General features: G+C 42.3%; 6 protein-coding genes across 7 annotated transcripts; 2 read left to right on the top strand and 4 right to left on the bottom strand.

Annotated features, from left to right (window-relative positions):
* Positions 1-3: 3 nt before the first annotated feature.
* Positions 4-2,602, bottom strand: LOC6501124 (vicilin-like seed storage protein At2g18540). The gene is made up of 2 exons (XM_001954559.4): positions 1,580-2,602; positions 4-1,508 (listed from the first exon to the last, which is right to left on the bottom strand). The coding sequence occupies exons 1-2, from the start codon at positions 2,459-2,461 to the stop codon at positions 963-965; spliced, it is 1,428 nt and encodes a 475-aa protein (XP_001954595.1). The 5' UTR covers positions 2,462-2,602; the 3' UTR covers positions 4-962.
* Positions 2,603-2,744: 142 nt separating this feature from the next.
* LOC6501123 (dipeptidyl peptidase 3) lies at positions 2,745-5,879 on the bottom strand. 2 transcript variants are annotated; one of them, XM_001954558.4, is made up of 5 exons: positions 5,785-5,871; positions 5,234-5,488; positions 4,861-5,167; positions 3,913-4,804; positions 2,745-3,853 (listed from the first exon to the last, which is right to left on the bottom strand). In XM_001954558.4, the coding sequence occupies exons 2-5, from the start codon at positions 5,413-5,415 to the stop codon at positions 2,850-2,852; spliced, it is 2,385 nt and encodes a 794-aa protein (XP_001954594.1). In that variant the 5' UTR covers positions 5,416-5,488; positions 5,785-5,871; the 3' UTR covers positions 2,745-2,849. The 2 variants fall into 2 exon arrangements, with proteins under 2 accessions (XP_001954594.1, XP_014766896.1); XM_014911410.3 differs by lacking the exon at positions 5,234-5,488 and having other exon boundaries at positions 5,785-5,879.
* Positions 5,880-6,032: 153 nt separating this feature from the next.
* On the bottom strand, positions 6,033-6,701 carry LOC6501122 (cytochrome c oxidase subunit 7A1, mitochondrial). The gene is made up of 2 exons (XM_001954557.4): positions 6,545-6,701; positions 6,033-6,484 (listed from the first exon to the last, which is right to left on the bottom strand). The coding sequence occupies exons 1-2, from the start codon at positions 6,569-6,571 to the stop codon at positions 6,200-6,202; spliced, it is 312 nt and encodes a 103-aa protein (XP_001954593.1). The 5' UTR covers positions 6,572-6,701; the 3' UTR covers positions 6,033-6,199.
* Positions 6,702-9,401: 2,700 nt separating this feature from the next.
* On the top strand, positions 9,402-11,255 carry LOC6499460 (uncharacterized protein F21D5.5). The gene has a single exon (XM_001954556.4). It carries the CDS (start codon positions 9,491-9,493, stop codon positions 11,057-11,059), a length of 1,569 nt encoding a protein of 522 aa, XP_001954592.1. The 5' UTR covers positions 9,402-9,490; the 3' UTR covers positions 11,060-11,255.
* Positions 10,989-11,873, bottom strand: LOC6501121 (ADP-ribosylation factor-like protein 2). Its single transcript, XM_001954555.4, has 3 exons — positions 11,681-11,873; positions 11,269-11,623; positions 10,989-11,206 (listed from the first exon to the last, which is right to left on the bottom strand). Exons 1-3 carry the CDS (start codon positions 11,743-11,745, stop codon positions 11,072-11,074), a joined length of 555 nt encoding a protein of 184 aa, XP_001954591.1. The 5' UTR covers positions 11,746-11,873; the 3' UTR covers positions 10,989-11,071.
* A 142-nt stretch (positions 11,874-12,015) lies between these two features.
* On the top strand, positions 12,016-12,932 carry LOC6499461 (cytochrome c oxidase subunit 7A, mitochondrial). The gene is made up of 3 exons (XM_032453573.2): positions 12,016-12,171; positions 12,319-12,678; positions 12,779-12,932. Exons 1-2 carry the CDS (start codon positions 12,154-12,156, stop codon positions 12,568-12,570), a joined length of 270 nt encoding a protein of 89 aa, XP_032309464.1. The 5' UTR covers positions 12,016-12,153; the 3' UTR covers positions 12,571-12,678; positions 12,779-12,932.
* The last annotated feature ends 714 nt before the right edge of the window (positions 12,933-13,646 follow it).

The following is a 13,646-nucleotide window of genomic DNA, read 5'->3' as shown; positions in this document are numbered from 1 at the left end:
AAAGTGTTTGTGTGTGTGTGTATGTTTGTGTTTGTGTGGGTTTCCCCTCCACTGACTGCAATCGCGTACAAAGTTCGTACGATTTGTTTTTCACTGGGGTCTCTTCTATTTCACGCTTCCGCGTATGTCTGCGTACTCATGAGAACTTGATTTCCGTGGAATTTTTCATTTATTTTTCGCGTATGTAGCGTTCTATGCATTGCAAAACATGGTTATCACTTGCCCGGGCATTTTGCCAAAACACTGTGCAATTTGTACACCGCCTATTTTCCGTTTCTAGGGTTTGTTTGGACGCAAAACAAAGATCACTCCCACCGTTTCACCGTTTTTTTTTTGTCTGCCATTAAATTAAGGCGATGCCAGCGATTGCATGTGTGGCGTTGCCAGCTTGTTATGAGTAGGAATGGGCGTGTGGCGTCTTTTTAAATTGAACAACAGGGGTACCCTATCGTTTAGAATCTTGCTATTATTTTTAAATTTGAAAGATGATTTTGAAAGAAATATTTATGATACAAAAATTCAGATTTTGTTATAATCATGAGAATACACGTTTTTGCTTTTATATATTGATACGGTTGACTAGAATAGAGTACTAATTATTTTGTATAAAAAACTAAATAATACTAAATACCAAATTATTTTTTAATTATAACGAATAAAAAATCGTAGAAACTATTTTGAGGGTTTAACATTTTATATTATAAAAAATACTAGTATTCAGTTCTAAACATCCCTTCTAATTCATATTGGTCTGGCAGCCTTTCAAGTATGCCGACAGAGTGGCAGCACTGTGGTGTGAATGAGACACGTCACGTACGCAAAGTGGGCGGGCGGGTGTCTACATTTCAAATTATGTATATGTGCTAGGAAGCAAACTGCCTTACGGCAGAGAGTCGTAAAAATAAAACTGCCATCGTTGAATTACAACTTGGAACCCGGCCAGCGCCTATCAAAACCATAGACTAGGCATCGCCACCTCCCATGGTCTTATCATCTTGAGAAATTACGAAATGTTCTCGATCCGTGGAGGTCAGTACATTCTTCGGCAGATACCGAAGAACTGAAGCAGGAACCTGACCCAGCATAAGCAGACGTTCCTTCTTAATGCGTTCTTGCAACTCCGCCTCAGATTTGGCTCTCATTTCGAAGTACTGGAAGTTTTCGGCGGCAGCATCCGCTCGCTTCCTTTGGTTGTCCTTAATCATTGCTAACAAAGTAGCCCCGTGAGCCATGCGCTGGCGATAGTCCTGCAGCTGCTTCTCCCGTTCTTGTGCCTCCAGTTTGTCAGGCAAGTCCTCTTGGCGTGTTTTCATTTCAGCCCGCTTCTGCTTCATTTCTTCCATCTTGCGGTGCTCAACTTCAAGGCGATAACGTTCTAGCTCCTGCTTGGTGCGCTTCCGAGACATCACCTCCTGCTGAAGCTGTTGGCGGAAACGCTCGTCGCTTTTGGCCATGTACTCTGCCTCCAGCAGATCCAGCAGGAGATTGTTCCGGTGGAGTTTTTGATTCTTTGGGGGAAAAAATATAATTTTAAAAAGATAACGATACAAAAGTAACAATGAAAGGCTATCGGGCGTACCTCGATCTCTAGAACCTCAAAGCCCAGGCGAATGCTAATCTCCTCCTTCTTGCGTTGCACTTCCAGTCTTTCTGCTTCCAGCCTATTTTTCGTTTCCTCAATATCGGACTGATTTTGTAGCAGTCGCTTGAGCTCCGAAAGGTTCTGGTTTCGCTCAAACTCCTTGGCGGCTTTGTTATCCTGGATAGACTGCATCATATCCCGACGTTTCTGCATCTTGATACGCTGATTTTCCAACTCTTGGGCGCGATCCTCATCTTCGATTTGTTTCTGCCTAGCCTGCATGAGCTCCCGATCGTTCATGACCTGGGCATGCTCCTGCTGGCGTCGCTGTCGGGTTTCCTCCATTTGTGCTGTGAGGGATTCTCGCAACCGGCGCTGCTTCTCCTTGTAGGCTGACTCCCGTTCTCGCTCTTGGGCCTCTAGCAAGCAACGTTCCTCTGCCACTTCTTTAGCTTCCGTCTTCACAGCCAACTGCCGCAACCGCTTTCGGTCCTTCAGGTCATCGGCAATGCCTTTGGAAATGGCAGCCAAACGGAGCTGCTCTGCTAGGTCACGAAGCTCCTCGCAATCCTGGCGCAGCTGCTGACGTTTTTTCCGATCTATGAACTCGGCATTCTTAATTTGTTTCATTTCCTGCGTCATTGCCTCTTTCTCAATGGCGTCGCGGTGCATTGGATTCTCCTTGGACATCTCCAGGCTGCGGTTGACCCTCTCCAGATCGTACTCCATCCTCCTTGCGAATTTTCTGCTCAGGAAATCGTGCTGGATGGGCAGTGAATTTGGTATCATAAATTTGGGTTTTCCAATTGCGAAGGCACCAGTGTCCGCATCGCTGGATGGCTGGTTTTGGTTACATCGATTTCTATGGGTGGTTGCCATGGCGGTGCAATTGGGTGGATGGAAAACAAATTACAAAGAAATGAAGCAAATACAAAATAAACAATACAATCGTAGCAGCAAGAAATCTTAAAGCGATTTAAAATAATCGAATTTCTAACATTTAAGGCAAGGAATATTTGTTTCTTATAACTTTTAGTCCTTGTTGGCGTCTTCTTGTGAACGCCGATCACAAAAGTCGATAAAAAAAGATCGTTTTTTTACAAAAACGTTGAATTCTTAAAAATCCTTTGTTCATAAACTCCATGAATTAAAAAAAACCTAATTAAAAATCCTACTGTCATTGGATGACTCAATTTTAATAGTTTTTAAAATTCAAAGTTAACAAATTATGCAAAATATTGATGAAGTTTTTTAAATGCATTTTTTTTTAGTTTGAGAAGGCTTTCGGGAAGTATTTTTTGTCCTGGTCCACGATGGTCTCCAGAAGATCGTCAATTTCAGTAGTAGGGTATCGCTCTACCCAGGATTGAATGTAACCCTCGTGCGTGGGCTCGTAGGTCTTCAGTTGCACCTTCTGGTTCTTGTCCACCTCTGTGTTGGCCTGGACAAGAATCATGCGCGGCTTCTTGTGGGCCAGGCAAATGTCCCGCCACTTGGCCCACGGGTGCGACCCGCTTTCGTTCACCTCGGAGTAGTGATCGTACATCTTGGTGGCCTCCTCAATGTCAGCGGTAGACTTGTATACCTGCAGCTTAGTGAGGAAGTCTCCCAGCGCCTTCTTACCCACAGTTTCGATCTTGGTGCGATCCACTGTCAGCAAAAGGTTCTTGCCGTTCTCAGTCTCTTCAACTTTCACCAGACCCTCTCCGGCTTCCAGCAAAACCTTCATTATGACGAATCTAGCACGAGAGTGGGCTTGGAGCCACAGCTTGGACTTGGGGTTGAACATTTCCAGGGCCACGCCCATGCCGTTCCAAATCAGACTCAGCCAGTTGACGTAGATAATGTTATCCTGCTCAGTCTTGTCTTTAAAGCCAAAGATTTCGAGAATGTCCCGCTGGAGGGAAAGGTATAGTCCAACAGCCTCAGCACGACATTCTTCATAGGACGACCCAATGGCTCCAAACTTGGTGTCGTAAGTCTCTCCAGGAAGATACCACTTCTTAATTGCGTCCCCTGTAATCAAGTTCTTCGTGTTCTCCTTATCGAAGTTGAAGACACCCTTCTCGTCAATCCGGAACAGCTTTCCACTTCCGTGACCCAGCAACTCATGGAGGCCCACTTGAACTTCGAAGGCCTTAACCTTGAACTCCTTCATCAGAGTTTGATCCTCTTCGGAAAGGAATGGAATGGGATCCTTTCGGTTAATGTTGGCCAGAACATTTCCCAAAGAGACATTCTTAAAGCCCTCATCTTGCCGGATCTCGTCATCTGAAACAACGAAAATATTGTAAGAGCTTCATAATTGATTTGAGAGTGAATATTCATACAGTTCGGAATGTTGATTCCTGCGGGCACTCCACTGCCGGCAAAAGTAAGTACATCCAGGGAAGTGAAATCAGGTTTCAGGTACGAGTCTTTTTCATAGGGTTCAGTCCAGGGCAGATATTCCACCAGTTTTTCCGCGCGGTCGACCAGCTCCGAAAACTTTGCGGAGCTCTCCTTGTTCACCATGGCCACAAAACCTTCGAATTCAGCACGTCCTCCGGCTGGATCCCTGTAGGTTTCGATGAAGCCAATATAGGTCTCGATGACGGGTCCCTTGTCCTTGATCCACCAGCGAGAACCGTCCTTATGCTCGGCCAGCGAGCCCTGTTCGAAGGAGCGGACGTAATGCTCGATCATTTTCGACTCATTCTCGTTGGCAGCATACTTCTGGGCCTCCAATAAATGCTGATTCACACGCTGCAACAACTTCTGATAGTCTCCTCGGGTAACTCGGAACTGGTTACCCTTGAACTCTTCCAGGGGCAGGGTAATTCCGTCCTTTGAAGTGTCCGCCACTGAACCCAGTTTCACGTCGTAGATGGTCTTGCCATCTTCCACAACCTTAAAGGTGCGGCACATGTAGGGTTCGATGCGTTTCGAGGTCAGCCAGGAGTTGACGATCTCAGAGTCTTCCTTGGTGCAATTGTCTGACCAATAGGTGGTGATGCCGTCAGGAGCGAAGCCCAGAATCTCGTTTCGGGACTCTAGCGCATAGATCAACCCTTTAACTCTTTCGAAGATCTTGGCAACGCGGGGTTCAGTAGCGTAGGCGGCCGAAGCTTTTACGACAGCCTCAAATTTCTCGGCAGGAAGGTTGGGTACAATCTTACTGTCACCCATGCCTTTGTAGTTGCCCGCATTGGCAAAGACACCACAAGCATAAACCAGGAAGCCCTGCGAAGGCATATATTATTTAATAAAGAAAAGTGGCAATATTACCACCGACTTACCGTATACTCTTCCGGAGTGACGCCAGCCACTTCAGCCTTTGCCTTGAGATCTGCCGGCTTTTCGGCCACAAAAATGCGATGCAATAGGGAGAAGATGAGCGGCGCCTCGGGACTCGACTGGATCAGGGCGATGAGGCCACCGTCCCAGGAGGCCTTGCTGAAGTAATGGGCATAGAGCTTCTCCTTGTCCGTCAGGTTCTCGAAGGCGTTCTTGCAGTCCAAATCAGCAATGGGCTGCGTGTTGGGCAGTACGAAGTGGGCGGACTTGCTGGCCATTTCAGCTGCTTGGGGAAGATTTGCGGAGCAACTGCAAATAAAGCAAGAAGATGAAGAACTTCAGTTATCTGAATCGTAAAATACAGCCGGCAAATACCTGTAACGAATCGACAAAGGCCTGAACGAGCTACAAAAGCTCTTGCTTTGGAAGAACTCCGGGGACCTAACCCGGACACTGTGACTGCTTCCGGAACGGACAGCAATCTGACTATGGCTACACAATTGACACAGCCTATTAAGTTGCTGCCGGGATCTCTGAACGTAGTTTAGCCACAACATGACTGACAATTTGGAAACTTTATGTACGGAGTAGGCAATTTATTGTGATGAACTTACATTGCTTGTCGTTCAACTGTAAAATGTAAAAAGCTACTTAAATTTTGAAGTCAAGCCAAAGAGTGTGGAGCACATGAAAACTTGATGAAGATGCACTTTCTTTCTCAGGGTGATCCGACAAATCCGATGTGGCAGATATGCGGGTTATAACCAAAAGAATAATTGGAGTGCAAGACTCCTAGGAACGTGTAGTGGAAAAATGTGGATGCATTGAAACTACGTTGTTAATCAATTGCAAAGTAAAATAAACTTCGTCGAACAGATTTATTAGGCTGGGAAACATAATCAAGCTTAAAATGCATGCATACGTACCTTTAAAAAGTGAGGAAAAATGTTTAAAAAAAGTTCCGGCAAAACTGCAAGTTGTACAAGTGTAACTTTTGAGTGTGACCAGTTGTGGTCATAATATTGCGATGGCAGTATCGGCAAAACGCCAAATTAAATTTATTAGCGCGCCAAATTTAAAAAGTAAACCGACATAATTTTTAGCTAACAATAGCCGAGGAAACCCCTTTCTGAAGTAATGGATCTTCCCCCAAAATAATAAAAATCAATTAGAATAATTTCGGATGATAGTTTAATTGAATTGCCGTATTCATGAAACCAGAACACAGAAACAGGACAAGAGCACAAGCCGTTTAAAGTTTAGGGTGTGAGGCGAAGAACATTATTGCGTGTTGCAATTTTATTGCTTGAAGTGTTTAAAGACGATTATGAGGTCATAAGATTAGGCCAAAATGTAGCCAAACCACAGAAGAACATCACCGGCCATGCCAATGAAACACAGCACCCAAGTCAGCCGGTAAAGAAGCTTATCCATGCTGCCACCCTTGAGAAAAACGGGTAAATCGTTGTCCGCCTGAAATTTCTTTCGCAGTTTCTCCATCTTCGGGGTGATCTTCCCCGGACGTGGTTTGGCAGCAGCAGCATGCATCAGAGCAACCGAGGGCCGAGAAAGGCGGTTGGGTAAATTCAAGGTACCCAACTCGCCTACCCCCCGCAGGAAGAGCGGCTTGAGAAATAAAAAGTTGGCTTACATAAATAAGATATAGCTTGGCTTAAAACTACTTACCCGTAAAGAGAGAAAATTTCTTTGCATTTAAGAAGTGTATCTTCAGTGACTAGTTTCAACAAAAATTTTAGGGCTTCTGAAACTGAAGCTTCCAAGTTCAAGTCCAAAAGGTTTTGATATTTAAAGCCTACTTGGGAATCTATTATAATTTAAAAATCATTGCCTACTGGGCGCTAAAACCTATTCTAAATACATCTTATTCTTAGAAAGAATAGTTACAACATAAATGCTTTATCTGAAAAAATCTGAAAACAAACTAATTTTTAGATTTTTTGTTAAATTTTCTGGAAGATCCCTTTCAAGATGTGGAAAATGTATTAAAGGGGTCCCATCGAGGGACTATCATTGCATAGTCCACCGATCTGCATCAAAATCTGAAAACAAATTATTTTTTTGATTTTTCATCAAATTTTCTGGAGGATCCCCTTCAAAATCTGAAAAAGTCATGAGAGGGAAAATATGGCCCCCATCGAGGGCTATATCTTTTCCAAAACTCATCTGATTCATGGGCAGAATACCTTAAACGATTTGTAGATCGATTCTCCACCGATCTGCATCAAAATTTGGAAACAAATTATTTTTTTGATTTTTCATCAAATTTTCTGGGGGATCCCCTTCAAAATCTGAAAAAGTAATGGGGTACAATATGGCCCACATTGAGGGCTATATCTTTGGCAAAACTGATCCGATTCTTGAGAGCAATATCTTAAACGATTTGTAGATCGATTCTCTACCGATCTGCATCCAAATCTGAAAACAAATTATTTTTTTGATTTTTCATCAAATTTTCTGGAGGATCCCCTTCAAAATGTGAAAAAGTCATGAGAGGAACAATATGGCCCCCATCGAGGGCTATATCTTTGGCAAAACTGACCCGATTATTGAGCGGAATACCTCAAACGATTTGTAGATCGATTCTCCACCGATCTGCATCAAAATTTGGAAACAAATTATTTTTTTGATTTTTCATCAAATTTTCGGGAGGATCCCCTTCGAAATGTGGAAAAAGCATGGGAGGGACAATATGGCCCCCATCGAGGGCTATATCTTGGTATATATATACATTTTTCTGCAGCTTTATTGTGTTTTTTGCAAAAACTTTGAAGAAATACGCTATGGAATTCAAATTTAAACCATTTTGTGTTACCATATCCTTGCCATAATGTGCAGCGTTACCAGACTGTCACTTTAAATTTCGCCGTTGACTAAAAAGCTTGAAACTTGTTTTATATTTTCAAATTAGTTGTTTTTATTTGTTAAAGTTAAAATCTGCATCAAAATGTAGGAATAAATTATTTATTAGATTTTTTGTTTATTTATTTCATTTTTCTGGGGCATCCCCTTCAAAACGTCGAAAATGCATGGGAGTGACAATATGGCCCCCATCGAGGGCTATATCTTTTCCAATTTACATCCGATTTATGAGCGGAATACCTTAAATGATTTGTAGATCGATTCTGCGTCGATCTGCATTAAAATCTATGAACAAATTATTATTTAGATTTTTTGTTCATTTTTCTGGGGCATCCCCTTTAAAATGTGGGAAATACATGGGAGGGGCAATATGGCCCCCATCGAAGGCTATATCTTTGCCAATTTACATCCGATTCATGAGCGGAATACCTTAAATAATTTGTAGATCGATTCTGCGTCGATCTGCATTATAATCTATGAACAAATTATTTTTTAGATTTTTTGTTCATTTTTCTGGGGCATCCCCTTCAAAATGTGGGAAATGCATGGGAGGGGCAATATGGCCCCCATCGAAGGCTATATCTTTGCCAATTTACATCCGATTCATGAGCGGAATACCTTAAATAATTTGTAGATCGATTCTGCGTCGATCTGCATTATAATCTATGAACAAATTATTTTTTAGATTTTTTGTTCATTTTTCTGGGGCATCCCCTTTAAAATGTGAAAAAGTCATGAGAGGAACAATATGGCCCCCATCGAGGGCTATATCTTTGGCAAAACTGACCCGATTATTGAGCGGAATACCTCAAACGATTTGTAGATCGATTCTCCACCGATCTGCATCAAAATTTGGAAACAAATTATTTTTTTGATTTTTCATAAAATTTTCTGGGGGTTCCCCTTCAAAATGTGAAAAAGTCATGGGAGGTACAATATGGCCCACATTGAGGGCTATATCTTTGGCAAAACTGATCCGATTCTTGAGAGCAATACCTTAAACGATTTGTAGATCGATTCTCTACCGATCTGCATCCAAATCTGAAAACAAATTATTTTTTTGATTTTTCATCAAATTTTCTGGAGGATCCCCTTCAAAATGTGAAAAAGTCATGAGAGGAACAATATGGCCCCCATCGAGGGCTATATCTTTGGCAAAACTGACCCGATTATTGAGCGGAATACCTCAAACGATTTGTAGATAGATTCTCCACCGATCTGCATCAAAATCTGAAAACAAATTATTTTTTTGATTTTTCATAAAATTTTCTGGAGGATCCCCTTCAAAATTTGAAAAAGTCATGAGAGGAACAATATGGCCCCCATCGAGGGCTATATCTTTGGCAAAACTGACCCGATTATTGAGCGGAATACCTTAAAAGATTTGTAGATCGATTCTCCACCGATCTGCATCAAAATCTGAAAACAAATTATTTTTTTGATTTTTCATAAAATTTTCTGGAGGATCCCCTTCAAAATGTGAAAAAGTCATGGGAGGGACAATATGGCCCCCATCGAGGGCTATATCTTTGCCAAAAATCATCAGATTTTTGAGCGGAATTCCTTTAACGATTTGTAGATCGATTCTACACCGATCTGCAGAAACGTATTTTTTCCATTTAAAATAGGAAAGAAACCCGCCATGCTTTTAAATTTCGTGTGAATGGCAGGCCAATTTATTTCCGCATCTGGGCACCTTTAACCGCGCAAGAAGTAAACAGAAATGCTTTCAAGTTGCTAAATTCCCACACAATGTCAATGGCAAAATATCTTAACCGATCTGTGGCAAAGGTCGACCTAAAGAGGGCAACGCGGACATGCTGCCTTAAACCTACGGAAGCAGAACATCACATGATTCGGCTGTCATCGGGCGAGAACTTTGTAGGACGAAGTCGAGAGACTGGAATCCGCGACGCCCGATGCTCCAAGCGACAGATCCGCCTAGATGTTGACACCAATAAGTGCCTGGTCAACATGAAAGTCCTAGGATTAAATCCATGTGGCGTGAATGGACTGATGGTGATGCAGAACACTGAATGCAAATTGCAGCACGGAGATTTGGTGGAAATCGTTTACGGCAGACACGGATTCCAAGTGGTCTTCGATCCGCCCCCAATTGAGGCAGAGGAGGTCCCAGTTTCATCGGCCACCTCGATTTCGGCAAGCACATCAGAGAGATGGGACTCAGCTGCCAATGGAAAATTGGTTATCTTTACCAGCGCTGGCGTGGTACCATCCGAGAAGATAGCCGGCTACGACATGGATGGCACCATTATTAAAACGAAGTCTGGAAACGTTTTTCCAAAAACCATTGATGACTGGCAGATCATCTTCCCCGAAGTGCCAGATAAACTCAAGAGCCTACACAAAGATGCATTTAAAATATGTTTCTTCACCAACCAAGGAGGCATTGCTCGCGGAAAAATTAAGCTGGATGACTTTAAGGGAAAGATCAAACAGATTGTGGCTAAACTAGGAATACCCATCCAAGTATTTATTGCCGTTGGAGATGGCTTGTATCGTAAGCCGCGAACTGGTATGTGGGAGCATCTAAAAAATGAGATGAATTGTGGAGTCAGAGTTCAGGAGGATCGATGTTTTTTTGTGGGTGATGCAGCCGGAAGACCTGAGACTGGAAAGGGAGTCACCAAGCAGCGTAAGGATCATTCTCTAGCTGACAGACTATTTGCTGCAAACGTTGGCATTTCCTTTTATACGCCAGAAGTTCACTTCCTAGGAAAGCGCGTGGAGGAATGGAATAAACCCGAATTTGATCCCACTGGTATTCACGACCAAGTGACACTTTTTGATCCGGATAATATAACCTTTGACGGTCATCCTAATGAAATGGTCATAATGGTGGGATTACCTGGCTCAGGAAAGAGCCACTTTTGCGAAAGTTTCTTTCAGAGCCGGGGATACAAAATTGTGAGTGCCGATGCTTTAGGTGGCGTTCCAGCTTGCCTTAAAGCCTGTGAACGTTTCTTGGATGCTGGAAATTCCTGTGTGGTAGATAATACTAACGTAGATAGTGCTTCACGTAAAAAGTTCCTGAGCGTAGCAGCAACGTTCAAGATTCCCTGTCGATGTTTGGTTATGAATGTGTCAATTGCGCACGCAAAACACAACATTGTGTTCCGCGAACTCTCTGATTCATTGCACTCAAAGATCAACGACATGGTGTTTAATATGCTCAAAAAAAAGTACCAAGAGCCGGCCCTGGATGAAGGATTCATAACCATCCATAAAGTAAACTTCAAGCCTGTATTTGCCAACGAATCGGAAGAGAAACTATACAAAATGTACTTGATGGAAAAATAAAGGGAGTTTGCTTTAATCGAGTGTAAATATTCGCTTGGCTATGTCATCAATTAACCAGTCCATGGAACTAAGAAGTTTTTCCCCGGTTACCGCGCTGACTCCTGCCACCAGCCAATGGTGCGTGGTGATATCCTCCAGATGCAGTATCTGTAAACATTAATGATATTAAATATATTGATAAATCTTAAAAGTGAAATATGCTTATGTACATCTTTTATTTCGTTAGAGGAGAGGGCTCCGGGAAGATCCTGTTTGTTGCACAGTACCAGGAGTGTAGCTCCAGCCAGGCGCTCTTCTTGGAGAAGGATCTGCAGTTCTTGTCCACAAGACTCCAGCCGCATCCTGTCCGCACTGTCCACCACCCAAACTAATCCGTCTGTGCATTCAAAATAATTTCGCCAGTATGATCGAAGAGATTTTTGTCCGCCCACATCCCACATATTCAGGGTGTAACCATTGTGCTCTAGTGTTTTTATGTTGAACCCCAGGGTGGGTGAGATTGTGTCAATGGGTTCGCCATTAAAGCGCTTCAGTATAGTTGTCTTCCCGGCATTATCCAGGCCCCTAAAGGATAAACATCCGAATGAATCATCATTGTTTTTGTTTAGAAAATTTTCTTACAGCAACAGTATGCGCATCTCCTTTTCTTTTTGCCTCATCTTTTTTAATACTGTGAGGAAGCCCATGGCTGTCTTTTATGTTTCTAAAGGCTATGGAAAAATAAAATAGAATTAAATTCAGCAGTTGTTTTATTTTTAATTTTGTAAATAGTTTCACAGTGAATGGCACTTTTCCAGGGATGCAACATTATGATAATCAGGCAACGCTAATCGGCACTATCTGATAAGCTTATTTCGAATTTTATTTTGCGGCATTTTAATTAATGATTATTAGCACTTATTAATATCATATTAAATTTAAATATTTGTCCGTTTATTCATATTTTCGGAACACTCTTTCAACGGTTTTAAGGGCTGCATTTTTTTAACGATCCGGCAGCACTTTCTCCAAAGACGTCAAACAGCTGTCATAATTTTTCGCCCAGGAAAACTCTGCTCGCGTTTTGCTAAATTATAAAAATAAACTAAAGCAAAATGATGAACTTGTCGAGAGTAAGTTAAATTGAGGAAGAAATTAATCTTCCTACAACTGGAATATTATGGAATATTCGTTCCATATGAGCGACAAATAATTTCTACGCCTGCAATTACGTAAGGCGCTGGAGCTGCAAGAACTAACCGCACATTCTCTTTCTGCAGGCTGTTGTCCGTAGCTTCACCACCACCGCTGGCCGTCGCTCTGCTGCCGTGCCCAAGGAGCAAATCGAGAAGGGTTACTTCGAGATCCGGAAGGTGCAGGAGCATTTCCAGAAGAAGGACGGCAAGCCTGTTTTCCTAAAGGGATCCGCCGTCGACCAGGTTCTGTACCGCATCACAATGGCCCTCGCCCTGGTCGGCATCGGCGGCATGGGCAAGCTCTTCTACGACCTGAGCGTGCCCAAGAAGGAATAAGATGTGTAGGAGAGATCCCTAAGCTAAGCCACAAAACCAGCAAAATCCGTGATCCAACCCACATTTGTTTTGCAGTGTAGTTGCCTTATATTTCGTTGTTTTGATTGTGTAAGTATCGATTAGGCTCGATGAAATCCAATAATAATCTGTGATGGAATCGATACACATCCAATACTTTCAGTTGGACTAATGACTTTTCTATTTACAGAGCATTGCCTTGATACCTGGCCAACATGGAGCTCCTGATCCCACAACCTGGCTTGATGTTTTATGTTAAAATAGCTAAGTTTTGATTTGTAAACTGAACATTCGCAAGAGCATTTAAGACGGGGAAATATAAGTATCTGGCTGTAAAATATAAATACGTGTTGCTTTGCTACATGGTCACTGGACATGAGATATGCATTTGCCCAAAAGTGTTTCCTTTTAATTGCATTGACAAGTAAACAAACAGCGAATGAAGATCTGGGATGTGGCTGAAAATGTGGGAGCGGGTAGAAAGAAACGGCCTGCTTTATAAATCAAAGGGCGGCAACTCGGCGCGTTGCCATTGGCATGGAAATGCATTTTAAATCGAGCGAATCATGTTGCGCTTTAACACAAGTACAGGCCCATGCAAGATGCATGTTTATTAATACACAGCCGGTGGAGCGGGGGACTGTAGCGAAATGTGCAATTCAAGGCGGTTTTCATTAGTTATTTCTCCATAAACACTTAAATAAAACTAAAGCATTAAAAATTAAGAAAACATCCGCCACTTTATGAATTTTCTTTTGCAATTTCCATTCTGCCACACATGGGAAGTGCGTTACAAAACTGTTAAGTATTCCCAAGAAAACCAAAGTATAACTTTTTATACTTTGGTCATTTTGGCCATTTATTTCTCAAAACTTTATTTTAGTGGCTTCAATTTATTTTTCTACAATTACTTTAAAGGAAACCGCAGATAGGTAATTACCTACAATCAGAATAATGATTATAATAAGAATATGGGACCCTCTCAAAAATTTGTGTGAATTTTCGCAGTGATATTATGGCGGCCTTACACTTTCAATACGTACTGTACCATTACACCC

Source organism: Drosophila ananassae, chromosome 2L, assembly GCF_017639315.1.
Source record: "Drosophila ananassae strain 14024-0371.13 chromosome 2L, ASM1763931v2, whole genome shotgun sequence".
NCBI lineage: Eukaryota > Metazoa > Arthropoda > Insecta > Diptera > Drosophilidae > Drosophila > Drosophila ananassae.
This window is presented reverse-complemented; position numbering and strand designations above follow the sequence as displayed.

What these genes read in the sequence shown, in the direction of transcription:
- LOC6501124 (XM_001954559.4), bottom strand. Translation starts at nt 2,461, where the DNA reads ATGGCAACCACCCATAGAAATCGATGTAACCAAAACCAGCCATCCAGC. An exon ending in TTGAGGTTCTAGAGATCGAG is followed by an intron (nt 1,509 to 1,579) that starts GTACGCCCGATA and finishes TTTCCCCCAAAG; the next exon opens with AATCAAAAACTCCACCGGAA.
- LOC6501123 (XM_001954558.4), bottom strand. Translation starts at nt 5,415, where the DNA reads ATGTTGTGGCTAAACTACGTTCAGAGATCCCGGCAGCAACTTAATAGG. An exon ending in TCACTCCGGAAGAGTATACG is followed by an intron (nt 4,805 to 4,860) that starts GTAAGTCGGTGG and finishes ATGCCTTCGCAG; the next exon opens with GGCTTCCTGGTTTATGCTTG. An exon ending in AGGAATCAACATTCCGAACT is followed by an intron (nt 3,854 to 3,912) that starts GTATGAATATTC and finishes TCGTTGTTTCAG; the next exon opens with ATGACGAGATCCGGCAAGAT.
- LOC6501122 (XM_001954557.4), bottom strand. Translation starts at nt 6,571, where the DNA reads ATGCAAAGAAATTTTCTCTCTTTACGG. An exon ending in GAAATTTTCTCTCTTTACGG is followed by an intron (nt 6,485 to 6,544) that starts GTAAGTAGTTTT and finishes TTATTTCTCAAG; the next exon opens with CCGCTCTTCCTGCGGGGGGT.
- LOC6499460 (XM_001954556.4), top strand. Translation starts at nt 9,491, where the DNA reads ATGTCAATGGCAAAATATCTTAACCGATCTGTGGCAAAGGTCGACCTA.
- LOC6501121 (XM_001954555.4), bottom strand. Translation starts at nt 11,745, where the DNA reads ATGGGCTTCCTCACAGTATTAAAAAAGATGAGGCAAAAAGAAAAGGAG. An exon ending in GAGATGCGCATACTGTTGCT is followed by an intron (nt 11,624 to 11,680) that starts GTAAGAAAATTT and finishes TTTATCCTTTAG; the next exon opens with GGGCCTGGATAATGCCGGGA. An exon ending in CCTCTAACGAAATAAAAGAT is followed by an intron (nt 11,207 to 11,268) that starts GTACATAAGCAT and finishes TAATGTTTACAG; the next exon opens with ATACTGCATCTGGAGGATAT.